The sequence below is a fragment of the Rhipicephalus sanguineus genome, chromosome 3 (assembly GCF_013339695.2).
Source record: "Rhipicephalus sanguineus isolate Rsan-2018 chromosome 3, BIME_Rsan_1.4, whole genome shotgun sequence".
Classification (NCBI taxonomy): domain Eukaryota; kingdom Metazoa; phylum Arthropoda; class Arachnida; order Ixodida; family Ixodidae; genus Rhipicephalus; species Rhipicephalus sanguineus.
The window spans coordinates 138,833,440-138,847,385 of record NC_051178.1 but is presented as its reverse complement, the minus strand read 5'-3'; the positions used below and the strand labels follow the sequence as shown (position 1 = coordinate 138,847,385).

Below are 13,946 nucleotides of genomic sequence, written 5' to 3'. Positions count from 1 at the left end.
TGGATGTACCCCAGTAGGTTCTGATATCAGCAAACCTTTTTTTTTTTTTTTTTTTCATTTGCATGGTATTGCTCGTGCTCCACTCTGGACATTTCTTATTCCACTGGTATTGCTCGCATGTTGTTTGTTGAAAGATTGGAAAAGGCTGCACATTCGACATCCTCACCAGTTATATTTGTTGGCGCATCACAATGGCTAAACGCCATATCATGTCCAGCCACTCTCGACTTGCACTGTTTGAGACTGTTCACTCGCATCTTTTTAATGACTGCTGCAAAACGATTAACAGCTATCATTGACGCTATTTTTAAGAGTTCACCGGGGACCTTGTGCATGTGTGTGTTGTGGTCATGTACGTGTGTCCTTTCCCCGCGTATTATCCTAGTCACGTTTTAGGCGCGTGAATCCTGTGCATTTATAATACAAGCTGTTTTCTTGTCAACTTATGTCCATTGCTGGTGTATATTCTGATGTGTACTGCTCCTTGCGTGCATGACTGGTAAGACAATACTTTTTTTTTTTGTTCTCTCTGTTGTTGATGTGTTGTGCTATATTTAAAATGACACTTTTGCCATGTATGTCAGAGCTCCCCTCTTGCCGGACTGATATGTTGTGGTATTTCATTCGCCTGTGGGGTATATTTTGCTGTTGCCATTCAATACCCAAGCAGTCTGTCGGACACTGCCCCTAATATCTCTAATATTTATAGAAAGCCTGAAAAAAAAGAAGCTTGCTTGTCATTATTGTTTTCTTCTCTGGTTTTTTGACAAAAGCCGGGAAACTAATGTCAGCCATCCATTTGCACGATTCTAGGTGACGAGGTAAAAAAAATACTGCCCCCGGTTTCAGTACACAGGCATCCTCAGCATGAAAGAAATCAAGAGTGGCCCACATATTAGAGCAGCATAGAACTTTAATTAGAACTTGGAAGAATATCCTGACCAAATGCCCAACATGCTGCTGTAATTGTACATTACCTTCCCATTAACAATTTCATGTTCTGTTATCTACAAACATCAGTCTTCAACCAGCCACTCATATAGCTAGAGAAGATAGGTTGCATGTCAGCCTATAAACCAATCCCTTTGCTGTCAACTGCTTCCAATATAAAAATATTTTACTGCTTATCATCTGTCAACTTGCACTTCAAAACGCTGACATGATTTATCAAACCTATTTCCCAATGCATAAAACCGCATTAGCTGGCGCATACTTTGACTAGAAGCCGGTCGAAAATTTGTGTGAACATATCTATTGGGCAGTGGTCAATTCCGAATTTCTGCAAGCACAAGTCGGCATGTTTCACTGATACACAGACACTGCTTGTTTCTAAAGCTCTCCGCTTAAAGTGAATGGTGTTATGTTTGGTGAGCTAGCTGTCTTGCAAGAATAAAAAAAAAAGGAGCCATTAACAAAATCAGTCTGCATGGTGTAATTTTTGTCAAGGTTCAGGGGTTCAATAATGTAATTTGATTTCTTCAAGTCATGGATGGAGACTGCATAATTTCCCTACATCTGACAGCATTAGTTAAAACTGCAAGCAAAGCTATGAAAGACAGGCTCGACTGAACTGAAGCCAAATTTTTTAAACAAAGAAAAATATTTGCTGACATTTTACATTCTAACGTTCGTGCTATGTTAGGTCCACTTTTATTTGTTCTTTAACTGCAATTGCTAAATTCACCTTGCGCAGTTAAAGCAACATTTTAGTCTTCTGATCTACTATCATTAACTTTGCAAACAATTACTGTTTTAATTACATAGTATCCTTAATTATACATCTCTTTATCTCAAGAAACAGCCAAAGCTACTTTCATTGCAGCCAACATTTACGCAGGAATTCGCTCACATAGGAGCAACCTAGCTTCATCTCCGACGAGTGCACCGTAGACATGGCAACCAATATGAAAAAAAGAAGCTGTGATGCTACATGACAGTCATTATTTTATTACAACTGTACACTTACAAATTTGTTTTTCTCCATTTCATACAACACTGCATCAGCGGTACAACTCTCTTGTCTTTCCAAAGATTTACAGTGTAGTCCTGATTGTGAAGCTCGGTGGCTTTTCTTTATTTTTCTTGTTTGAGTAACAAATGCGAGTTTTGCCTCTTGACGGCAACACCTTGACTCACAATCACTGTTTCATAGTCCCTGGGCCTTTGGAAGACTGGCCCACATAACATTAACGCACTTTTTATCACATGTAGCATGGAAATAAAAACATATCGTGAAAATGAAAACCGTGTCTCGCTGTGAACTTCTCATTCATTACTGCTGCATGAAGCACTCTGCTATCTCACACATGTTTATCGGGGGGTCCTGTCACTGTCAAAAGAGCACACGTGCCTGACATTGGCCTGTCATCCCTTTTATATTCTTTAAAAAAGAACAAGAAAACAAGTACTTAAGACATTGCCCTGCTCCAGCGCATTTCTGTTAACTTTGCTATAGGTGGTCAATTAATTGCAGCTTCTAGAACACTGGGAAACCACATTTAAAACACAGTGACCATACATTAGCAGCAGGACTTGAGTAATTGCCACACCTTTCATACTTGGAAAGCTAAGAAGCCGCTCTCTGAATCCAGTGCATGCTTGATAACAAGAATTGCACATTTTAGAATTGTTCCATGTGTCTCACTTCGAAGGAACACGCACCATATTGCTTGTAGGATCAGAAAATCCTTATTGATCAAGTGTTCCAGTTCCAAAGTTGGCCAGCAAGACAGCCCAGGAAGACATTCAAGAGAAATGTGGCCCAATATGCATTGTAAACCGTGCTAGATATTATCTTTCACCTCTTAAGTGTGACAAGTTTTTCAACTGCCAGAATGCTTACAAAGAGGTGCTCTCTAGTGAACTCGTAAGAAACTGATTGCAGAGGAATGTTTTTTTTTTTTTTGTCCATGCATAACCTTAGGACAACTTTCTTGCTTTGTCATTTGCAAAGGCAATAATAACATTTAGGTTGATACCATTAACCTTGCAGAATAAGGAGTTCGTTCCTCAAACTAGTTTTGTCATTAAAGCAGGTTTGTACCTAATGACAAAAACTAAACTTTAAAAAAACTTCATGCATGGGAAGCACAAAAAGGGTGCCATGCTCGGAGCATTGCAATTATGCAAGTCGCAGTAAGATGAGATATTGCAATGAAAAGAATATTGGAGGCAAATTTATATTTAAATTACCATTTCAAAAGAACAACCACCTTACAACATACCAGCCTGGTGAATCTCTGAAGTAGGAAATGAGTTGCATGCGATAGAGGCATTGCTCAAGCCTAATATCTGAAACGCTGGTAAGGAGAAAGTACCAGCAGTGAACAGAAACAGTGCTTTTAAGTGACTAAATAGCTGTGGCTATATTTTGGAATGAGAGTTCTCACTTTGCCTCTTCTGGGAGAAGCCAGCCGAATACAGTCTCGCAAGAGAGAAGACTGATCAATTTGCAGGCAGACAACACTCCTTGCCATCAGAGTTACCGTATTTTCTCGAGTAAAAAACAGCCTTTTTCATGACACTGACAACTAACGTGTGGAGAGGTACACATACAGGAAAGAAGTTATAGTAACACTAGGGAAAAAAAAAGGAGACCACTATTGCATCACTTGCGTGTGCACCAAGAAAATGAGCAGCATAAACGAGCTACTAATGGGACAAAAGTAAAACTAGGACACAAGAGCAGAGGGTATGTTGTCCTTTCATGTTCTAGTCATGCGCTGCTTGTTTAACTACATACAACCAAAGAGCCTAAATCTACAGCTGGCAGCATAAATGTAATGATTTCAAACGTCTTTTGCTAACAAGCCAGGCTTCATGATGCATGTTTATCGTTGAAAAAAAAAAGGAAAAAAAGCTTATAATCTCATCTCATTAGAATAGTACACCCTTGTCTTTAAATTAAACAAACTTGTATCTTTTTGGATACATATGGAATATTTGGTGAATATTAAACAGCAACATAACCACAGAAATTCAGGTAGCCTATGGCTTCCTGAGACATATAAAAAAATGTATAGTTAGTACATGCCAACTCGCATCACACAACCTGTACTCAAAGCGATGGCCAAATTCAAGCTTATAAATGCAGGAACTGAGTTTGAAAAAACTGAAGATAAAAGAAATATTTCGGCAAGTTTTACAAGCAGAAAAGAAAGATTGGTTATATATATATATATATATATATATATATATATATATATATATATATATATATATATATAGTATATATATATATACACGTGTACTGAAACACTCAGCGTTCCAAACACTCAGCAGGATGTTTCTGCAATACAGCACTTTGGAGTGTTTTGCCAGCACTCCACTCTGAAAAGCAAGTGCATGTGTAAAGCGAAAGAAAAAAATAATGAAATAAAAGAAGACAATCACAGAAGTTACTTACAGGAATGTGCGTTTTTATAATTGCATTGCAATGGCAACCCAAAATGTTGCTGAGAATAATGAGAAAAGGCAATGACAAGAGTGGCTGACAGTAATGAGAAGCACCGAATCACATTTTTAAGTTTGTTTCTTTTTCAAAATTATTTTTTTGGCAATCTTGTGGCAAGACGTTCATTATCAAAAGATGAATTGAAGTGCAAACTCCCCCTCTCCCTCTTTTTCTAATTTTGCGTTGATACCCTAGCAAAAGTACACAGGTATGACGTGGTGAATTTCAAAGTTCGTTTTTTTTCCCTTGGCATTCGGGCAGTAGTAGTGCAGCGAATGTTCCTAAAACTTACTCAATCTTTGGCTCTTTTAAGAAGCATCCGCAATGATGGAATTTAAAACTAAAGAGAAAACTTTGCCATTGCCATCATTCGTGACTACCAACAAAATGGGCAGTATATGTGCGATAGTGGAAAGAGGAAAAATGCTCATCTTCACTAAAAACAAAATAAGCTAGGCCTCAGAAAACACAGCAATTATCCATGACATCACAACATCGTGGTGCGGGAAACGCAAAGGTGTCGTCTACAATTATCTCTTGATTTTGCACCTTTCTGGCTTGTTAACCTTCATTACGGTAACAGTGGCTTCTATATATTTTTCGGAAGTGTAAAAGAGTAATTCACTAACACAGCTCTTGGATTACCTTTGCCCCTTTAAAAGAAACACTAAAACTAGCAAATGTGACAAAATTTAACGAGAAGCACAACAAATTCAATGTGTAATGCAATGAACAGAACAGGCAATAATTTCATGGTGTGGGATGCACAGATACAAAGCAAGTGGCTGGCTGTAAATTCCATGCCACTGAAGACAGAAAAAAAGACATCACACTTGCAAAGACTACACATAACTGTCATATAAAACATGACACACAAACAGAAAAGAAAACTTAACAGTACATGAACACCGCAGTAACTGTGGTGAAATAATGAGAACGAATCAGCTTATCCACCAGGTGACTTTTTGATACGTGCAGAGATACAAAGTGAACCCCATTACACCAAGTAATGACACAATTTCTGAGAACTGACAAATCCAAGTACTAATTGAGCATCCACACAGACAAAATCTCATCACTGAAGCTTTAAACAGCCGAGCATTTGAAAATTTGTGTTACAGCCATCATGACTTTTGTCTGAATAGTTTTGCAACTACTATAAAACTATGTTAACATGAATTCTTAAAGTCAACATATCTTCTGTTTACATTGCAGACGTGCCAACTCAGAAATTTAAAAGACACTGTGGCTGGAGCTAAAACATGCTGAAGATTCTTTTAAAGTAGTGTAGACACCAAAATCAGACGGTAGTCTGACACAATACAGACTCAGTAGTTTTGCGTGCTTGTGAAATGATGTGGCGAATTTTGACAGACAGGTAGCAGGCTAATTTATTTGAATTTCGATGACTAGGCTTGTGCGAAAGTAAATTTTAGGTCCGAAGCGAATGATTTGCGAAGCAAATTCGAATAATTCATATCACATATAAGTGTATTTGCTTGCGAGGAATATGCATATTTGTTCTTTTTGGTGGGAATTTTGACAGAGGACAGGCGACTTAAGGCATAAAGCCAGTATAACAAGCTTAAACTTAAAAATGATGATCGATGCGAGGGTAATACAGAAAACCTCGTTAATTCGAACTCTGCTATTTCGAAACCCGCAAAAGAAGGATTTCCATAGCCCCGTATTTTGCAATGTAAATTTGAGTGGATAATTTGAAGTGGCGGTCAGTACCGGCCCGGTTAATTCGAAAACTTTGGGTGCCAGTGCCCACCCCGATACCAATTTAGCCGCAAATATGCAGAAATGATGACTCTTAGGAGCCACAAGCAATGCAGTGTAAACTAATGAGTGACAGTGAAGCATCCCAGCTGCTGCGCCAGCGCAAGAAAAAATTAAACAAAAGGCGGTCTCGTGGTCAGCTGAAATGTGCGCCTGCGGAAAAGACGTGCTTCACTGCAACACAGCAGTGACACGCGGGCAGCATGACGCATGCTTCTCTCAACGCAGCGCAATGATTTACCCATTCTTTCTCGATAGAGGAATTAACAAAGGTCGGTCTGACGGAATTCGCGATGTTGCGAACCTCCGAATGGTGGCTGTTTCGGCGACTTGCGTATTGCATTGCTGGCGGACACTTCCCTGCAACGCCCCCCGCCCCCTACTTCGAAAACTCAATTCGAAAACTTCAATGACCATCTTTTCCACCCAGAACACAGCGCGAATCCGTCAACTGGTCAAAATTCTTTATTTTACCAGAAGGAATGACCGCATCATGACGGGCTGACGCTGCGAGAAGGTCACATGCTGCCCGTGTCACCACTGTGTTGCAGCGAAGCACGTCTTTTCCGCAAGCGCGCATTTTAGTTGACCACGAGACCGTTTTTTTCCACTCTTTTTTATTTTCTTGGCTGGCAGCGAGGCCCGCCGTTTCCCCTGTTTAGCGGTAAAATTGGGACCAGGTATTGCTGGAAGACATAGCCCTTGTAGCCGCAAACTAGCAGGAACAGCAAACGACCACCTCTGATTACTTCCAGTAATTCGAAGTTCCTTGCATCCCGCTTTTTGTATGTTTGGTCAATTCGAAAACCCGCGTAATTAGATTTTTCACAGTCCCAGCGACTTTGAATTAACGAGGTCTTACTGTATGTTCATTTAAACTTGAACTGGGGCTTCGCGGCAGTGCAGATTTCTTCTAAAAAGGTGTATCCACATAGCTACCTCCACTCCAGTGAAACCACCTTTACAGGGGGTTACATGCGGTTTATATATGTCTATTCGTTCATTTCGAACTTCGAAATTTCCTGGAATTTAAATTCGTTTCGAAGCGAGTTCGAATATTCGAAGTGCTCGAATATTCGCACAAGCCTACTAGAAACAAAATGTGGCTCCTTTGCCAGACATGTCGTGATAAGCATAGCAAAACGTCAGGACAGCTGCAAAAGGTGTGACGTTAGAGATGTGTATGGCAAATATGATCTTCATTTTTTAGGTAATATCACGGCCGAACCACCGTTATCAAAAACAAATGACAATAGTGACGACAATGTGGTCTCTATGCTGGGAGATGCAGCAGCGCATTTTGTAGAACTGATGCTGCAAAGTGGAGGCACCATGTGAAATATGGCAGATGGCACATCTGTTTGATAATGTCACCGCTTTGGTACTCTACGTCACGTTGCTGTCACATGATACTAATTCATGTCATCAAACGGAAATTTTCATCCACATGGGGGGGGGGTTGAAATTTTCGTCAAAAATTTTAGCATCTACACTTCTTTAAAATGCTATTAAATTTTCTTACTAATGAAGATGTTGAGTGTTTATTAAAATTGCTGACAACCATGTGCAGCTTCTACATTCACAGCAACGATGGTCTGTGCCACAAAGAAACAGAAACATCACAAAGTGCATCATCCGCACGACACATGCTGAACTTTTGAATGCTGTTATTTACTGGTTCTACAATAGTGGGAGGCACTGCTGCAAATAGGCCGAAATATTTGGTTAAACAAGAGAATACTACAGATTTTAAAAAAGACAGCATGAGTAAACAGGCTCTGAGTGGGCTTGAGTAATCAGGCTACAATTTGAGGTAAAGTCAACCAAGACATCTTTGGTGTTACATTTGGCAGCCGATTGTAATCTCAGAAGAGCCAAGAAATGGAAGAGCCAAGTCATGGGAAACAAGGTGAATGTTCACAGCTGCAAGACATGCAATACAGACTATGCATACTGTTAAAGAAATATGAATTAAGGCATTGTATGGCGTCCAAATTTCAGTAGCCATCATTAATTTTATTTTTCAATGTTTTAAAAAATGAGTCCAGCATGAGCTGAATTATTGGCAATTAGATACTGCTGATGGCATGCTTTAGTTATACCCCTCCATTTCTATTATGGTGCTCACTACAGGTACGACCTAACACTAAGGCCATATTACAAGTCCAACTAACCCAATCCTTTTCAATATTCCTGTTGCTTTAAAGTGACTTTAACCACATTCCACTCAACACCCTAAATAGTAGTCAAAGCACTGTGTTAAAGGCATTGCAAACTTAAATCAATATACTGAACATTACCATTCATGGCAGAAAATATTAATTTCCTAACATTCTTAGCATTTACCGTATTTACTCGAATCTAACGCGCACCTTTTTTCCGGAAAAATGAGTCCAAAAATCGCATGCGCGTTAGAATTGAGTACCGAAAAAAAAAAAGAAACTCGGTTATCCTATTGCCATCGACATTTCAAAATGGCCGCCTCCTACGATTTCTCTCATTTTTTAAGTTCGTACGTGTGCTGAAGAGATTGTGATCCCGTTCTGCGTTCGCATCGACGGCATGGAAGTGCCGACTCCAAATACTCGACGAGTGTACCACGATGCCGCATTTAAAAGAATAGTTATTACATGTGCAGAGAGACGGACGGAAATCGGGCCGCATCGCGGTCGTTCGGATATAGTTCGGAGCTCCCGAAACGTGCGTGCGAGACTGGCGCAAACAGAAGCAGAAGATTTTTTACAGCAAAGCTTCACGAAAAGGTTTCAGTGGACCAAAGCAGGGCCGGTTTCCCGAAATCGAAGAGCGTTGACAGCGACAAGGAGTTGTCCGACAGCGACGAGGACTGATCCATTACGCGACTCGTATCACCGCCGTAGTGGTGACAGTTTTAGCGGCAAGGCCCGTTTTTTTACTTTGTGTTTTACTTTTTTGAAACTAGTTCTTTAAAACCCAAATACATGTTCTTCTGAATGTGCGAAGTTTGACTCATACGGACTTTTTTTGTTCTTTTCTCTCACGAAAAATGGGTGCACGTTACAATCGATGTATTACTTTTTTTTTTTTTTTTGTCGCGGAAAACGGGTGCGCGTTACAATCGAGGGCGCGGTAGAATCGAGTAAATACGGTATTATCCTTCTGTGGAGTCTAATTGTGTATTTGCCTGCATACACTTTTGTAATGAACAATGTATGTAACACGGCAATATCCTCTTTGCTACATATCCTGATTTCCTGTAATAGTGAGGTTCAAACCTAAAGAAAAGGATATTCAACATATACTTTTCTTGGAATAATCATCTGTTTCACACCGGCAGTGTAGCTCAAAACGTGACAAACAAGAAATCATCGATAACTTTTACGCACCTGATCATGCTGACATTGGAAGCACTGCTCTAATGATGGGTAATATACATACACAGTAAATCCGTGAACTGAGTTGCGAGCCTTGAGGCAGCATCAATAATTTCAACCACAATGAACAACCTGCTCCAACAGGACACAATAACTGATGCACAAGGCTCTGAGCTGGACCAAATAAAAATAATGAAGATCTGCGAGATCCTCCTCACCATGATAGCATTATGACGCACAGTGGCAAATGACAGTGATCGAAGAGACAGAACAATTATGCCATCCTGGACGCTCTGCACCTATGCTCTTCACTTTCAATTCTCTTGTCAGGCAGCTATATGGAGATTCGCTGTTGAGGCAAAAAGACAATTACAGCACATTATAGAAAGCTGAAACTACAGCAATAAACTAACTTACTCCTGCTACAACCCAGTGACTCAAGGCCATGTATATGTACCGTAATAAAGAGGGTGGTACGATGTAAATGAAGAAGAATGTTCATGACTTCGCATTTCAATATTCAGAACATGAACATTACCATGTTTTGCTTCAAGCTGCAAACAGTCAACTCCAATGTGTGCTCGTACGCTGACTCGCCATCAAAACCATTCACATTAGCTCATTACTCATACTAATAGAGGCATACTCTAGCAGTGTAACAAATAACTAATCTTCTTTGATAGAGGACAACATGCTTCCAAAATTCTTTTGGGCCACTCCTAGGGGCGTATGCAATATAACTTACTTTCAAAACACGTAAAGTTGTGCTCACGTTCAAAACCCACCGAGGTCTTGCTACTCTCTATTGGCCGGCGTCCAGTGGTGGATTCACATCAGGGTCTTGTTGCTAAAGAACAGCGTAGACATAGTTAATAGCATACCAAAATAATCTGTAAATGGGTCAGCACATCACAAAAAAAAGGAAATAACGCACACAAATATTGAGCAAATTGATTCATTAGATTAGGTGAAAAGACCTTGAATATGCTGTAATATGATTTCCCAAACTCATAACTGAACCATTGGCTAATGTGCAAAGTATTTTGCTCACAAAAGAATGCTACAACTGAAGTCACCAGTCAAGTATTGATTTGGATTGAGGCAATACTTTAGTGTGATGCCAACAGTACTGCTTTTCCAGTAAAGGTAGAGACATTGGTTTACTTTAATTCGTTTAAGTGATAATCATTACACTAGTTAGGAAACCACAAATAATGTCACCTATGCTTTCCTTGGCTTTAATTGTCTGTTGGTTTCATTTGTTCATTCCATAAGAAAAAGATGAACTTTGTACGACTGCTTGCCACTTTTGTGCCACCTTTGTGCGTATGTGTATGATCTCGGCTTGATAAGCAATCAGTGGCACACATTGTGTGATGATCTGCCATTTAATGCTGTGCCTATTATGCTAGCCTGCCTAGTCAGTGCCTACTCACTGCATGTCCACCGCCAGTGTTACGGTGTAGCGCAATGTCAATGAAAATCTATTCACAGCAGCCGTATAGCTCTCAGAAAGCCAGTAAACAATCTCACCAGTGAAAGTGAAGGTATGGGATACAACTTTTCTGAACAACGTTGTCTTCGCGGCTCCTATTTTTAACACTAAAGTGCACAGATATGCCTGAAGAAATCAAGCCAGACACATATTCTGAAACATGTCTGCATGGAGTTATTTCGACAGGTTATACACAAGAATAATGTTTTGTTTCAGTCTCTTGTTATTATTGCTATCAAAAAAACTTAAATACGAGCCATATCGAATACCAGATATCTCAATATTCAATCGAATATTTGTAAACAATGAACGTTTGCTCAAACGTAGAAATTCCTAAAAACATAGAGGCAAAACCCATATTTATTTTACCAGTATAGGTTCTAGTGAAATAGTTACACTACAATACTAACACAGGCAGATTAAAAAAATCACTGCTTTACCTCTGTGTGTACCACATACACCCACAAAATAAAATGCAGCAAGAAAATTTTAGACATAATATGAAATAAGTGGGATTACTAGATTGCACAATACCGCATTACAATGTATATGACTGGTAAAAGTGGCAAAAAGCCAGCTTTAATCCTAAAGCCCACGAACTCAAGACAGTGCAAACAAATGCATGCATTCAGATAGCTATAAATTGACACAACTCATTCAGCCATTATCAAAGGAAATGACATCATTCTGACCATGCAGGTTGCCACGTCTGCTTATGAAACGCTAGACGAAGAACTAGCAAGCCCCAAGAGAGCTCTACTTGTCTGCAACACTCGTTTCTGCAAATAGTTTCAATTTCAATGCCAAGAAAGTGGATGCGTGACCACGTCCAATATAATGCCTTATCTCTCTCTCTGAGATTGATATGGCTGCTACATGGCAGTACACCTAGAAGAAAGATGTGCAACCTTCTCATTTAGCTTTTTACGGGCATTACCATAACCTTTTGTAATTGATGCTGCAAGTCAACAAATTTCGCGCTGTCATGGCATCACTATAATCTCAGCAATGCAAGGTTGAGCTCTTTAAGGCGACATTAGTATCAAACTAGATCCTGGTTATAACAAAGGGGCCAATGCACTAAAAATAGTTCGATAAAGTATTAGCTGATTTTATATGGCCTAACTAGTGTATATTGACGGACCTTGACGAACACGTATGTGTTCATTACATAAGGTACGAACACATTGATGCTGTCTCTCAGGATCACTGTGTCTTACCTACAGCTACTCAGTGCGGCTGACTATTCTGGCTGCCTCTTGTACTCACCACAGGCACGTAGGCAAGGAGCCCCCCTTCGAAGTTCGTCCAGCCTTCTATATTCCCGGCCAACTTTTTTTCTCTTTTTGCCATGGAAAGACTTTCTTTCGAACAATTAGGCCTTGGGCGCCCCCCCCAAAAAAAAGAATCCTGGCTACGTGCCTGACTCATCATGCTTCATATCGTAGAACATTACATAAACAGCGTTGTAGATAATGTGTACTCTGCTAATGCAAGAGAAATTCACTGCACATTCTTATCTGCCATGTGGAGAAACTGCCAGCCTGACTAGCCAAGACGTAATGGCGAGAGTTGTTGCTCAACAGCAACAACTCTAACCACGAGTGCTGTTACAGCAAGGCCTCATTGTATCAATGTTCTATCCAACACGAAAATATCTTTCATCAAGCATTGATTATTTGCATGCATTTTCTTCACACAAGAAAAAATCATATCTACAGAACATCATTAAACAAGACCTGAAAGGACCAGGAGAGGTATGTTCCATTTAAAAAATGCAGGCTCATTTAGTGAGCAAAACATACCCACGTATACATAGCAGTCAAGTACAAAAACAAGTGTATTACAGAAAGTTGTTCCACTTACAAGCAATTTCTTTTAAGCAACTTTCACTTACCAAGATTCCACAAGTATATGTAATCTCCCGCAATTTTGTTAGTCCATCCATTTTTGCTGTATCATGGTTAAGCTATATAGGTTTACACCTTTGAAAACTGTTGCCAAATTTACTGTAGTCTATGCATGCTTGTTAAGCAAATGTAGTTTTGAGAGTTACATACCATTTCCTTGCTTTTGATAAATACACGGAGTTGTCTCCTTTAGTGCGTTCAAAGCAAACAAAAGGTAACAACCTGCATGTTTGCTGATGTTGCCAGGGAAACGTTGATAGTATATCTCTATTATAGTTAATTAAACAACAAGAGAACACACAGTGGTTACAGTCATGTCAGATGTCACACACGTGGTTAATGAATGAAGCTTTATTGTGGTGGTGATAGTAGAGTTGGATGATTAGCTCGTGTCTTTGTCGCTTGTGTGGTGGTTACTTGTGCGGTGATGTTAGTGCGCCCTTGTGTGCCATTAGCGCTCACCACATCTTGTAGTGAATTTCCAAGTTCCTTTGCTGTCTCTTCCTTCTTGGCAGGTGCCTGGGCCTCCTTGACCCCATTTTGATTTATGTCAGGAACTGCTGCCTTTTGGAGAGTGGAGCTGTACAAGAAAACGAGTGAGAAAAAAAACTGTCACAGCCTATTTCATGACAAACATTAGGTTAAAGCACAAATGAAATTGCATTTGCTGAAGTGTGTCCTCAACCGAGATCATAGACTGCCATGGCTTGGACTCTAAACTATCCTATGCAGAATGAAACCATGCCTAGGTAATTTTGGGGGGGCAAGTCGAACCACAGGGAGCAAAAAAAGCATTAAGCATGTTTGTACGGCCAGTCACCACAGCAAGATTTCCCAAGCCAGGCTCCAGAAAAAACCAAAGGTTCACATACATGGCTTCTGTGGGCTTTGCAGGTGACTAATATAGGTAATGAACTTCAGCATCTGCCCCACTGCTATGTTTATGTGTA

At 39.9% G+C, this 13,946-nt stretch overlaps 1 protein-coding gene across 4 annotated transcripts in view; it reads right to left on the bottom strand.

Moving 5' to 3' along the window:
• Window positions 1-13,946, bottom strand: part of LOC119387276 (uncharacterized) — a 425,881-nt gene that overhangs the window by 403,390 nt on the left and 8,545 nt on the right. The window contains exons 4-6 of one of the 4 annotated variants that reach the window (XR_007415406.1): window positions 13,459-13,576; window positions 10,364-10,438; window positions 8,473-9,940 (exon numbers count right to left, since the gene is read on the bottom strand). Coding sequence is in view for 2 of the 4 variants with exons in the window: in XM_037654616.2 (XP_037510544.1) it covers window positions 13,348-13,576 (229 nt within the window). In the remaining 2 variants the exon portion in view is untranslated. Of the gene's footprint in view, window positions 1-7,763; window positions 9,941-10,363; window positions 10,439-13,330; window positions 13,577-13,946 lie in introns of those variants that run through there. The other 3 variants (XR_007415405.1, XM_037654617.2, XM_037654616.2) reach the window with 3 other exon arrangements.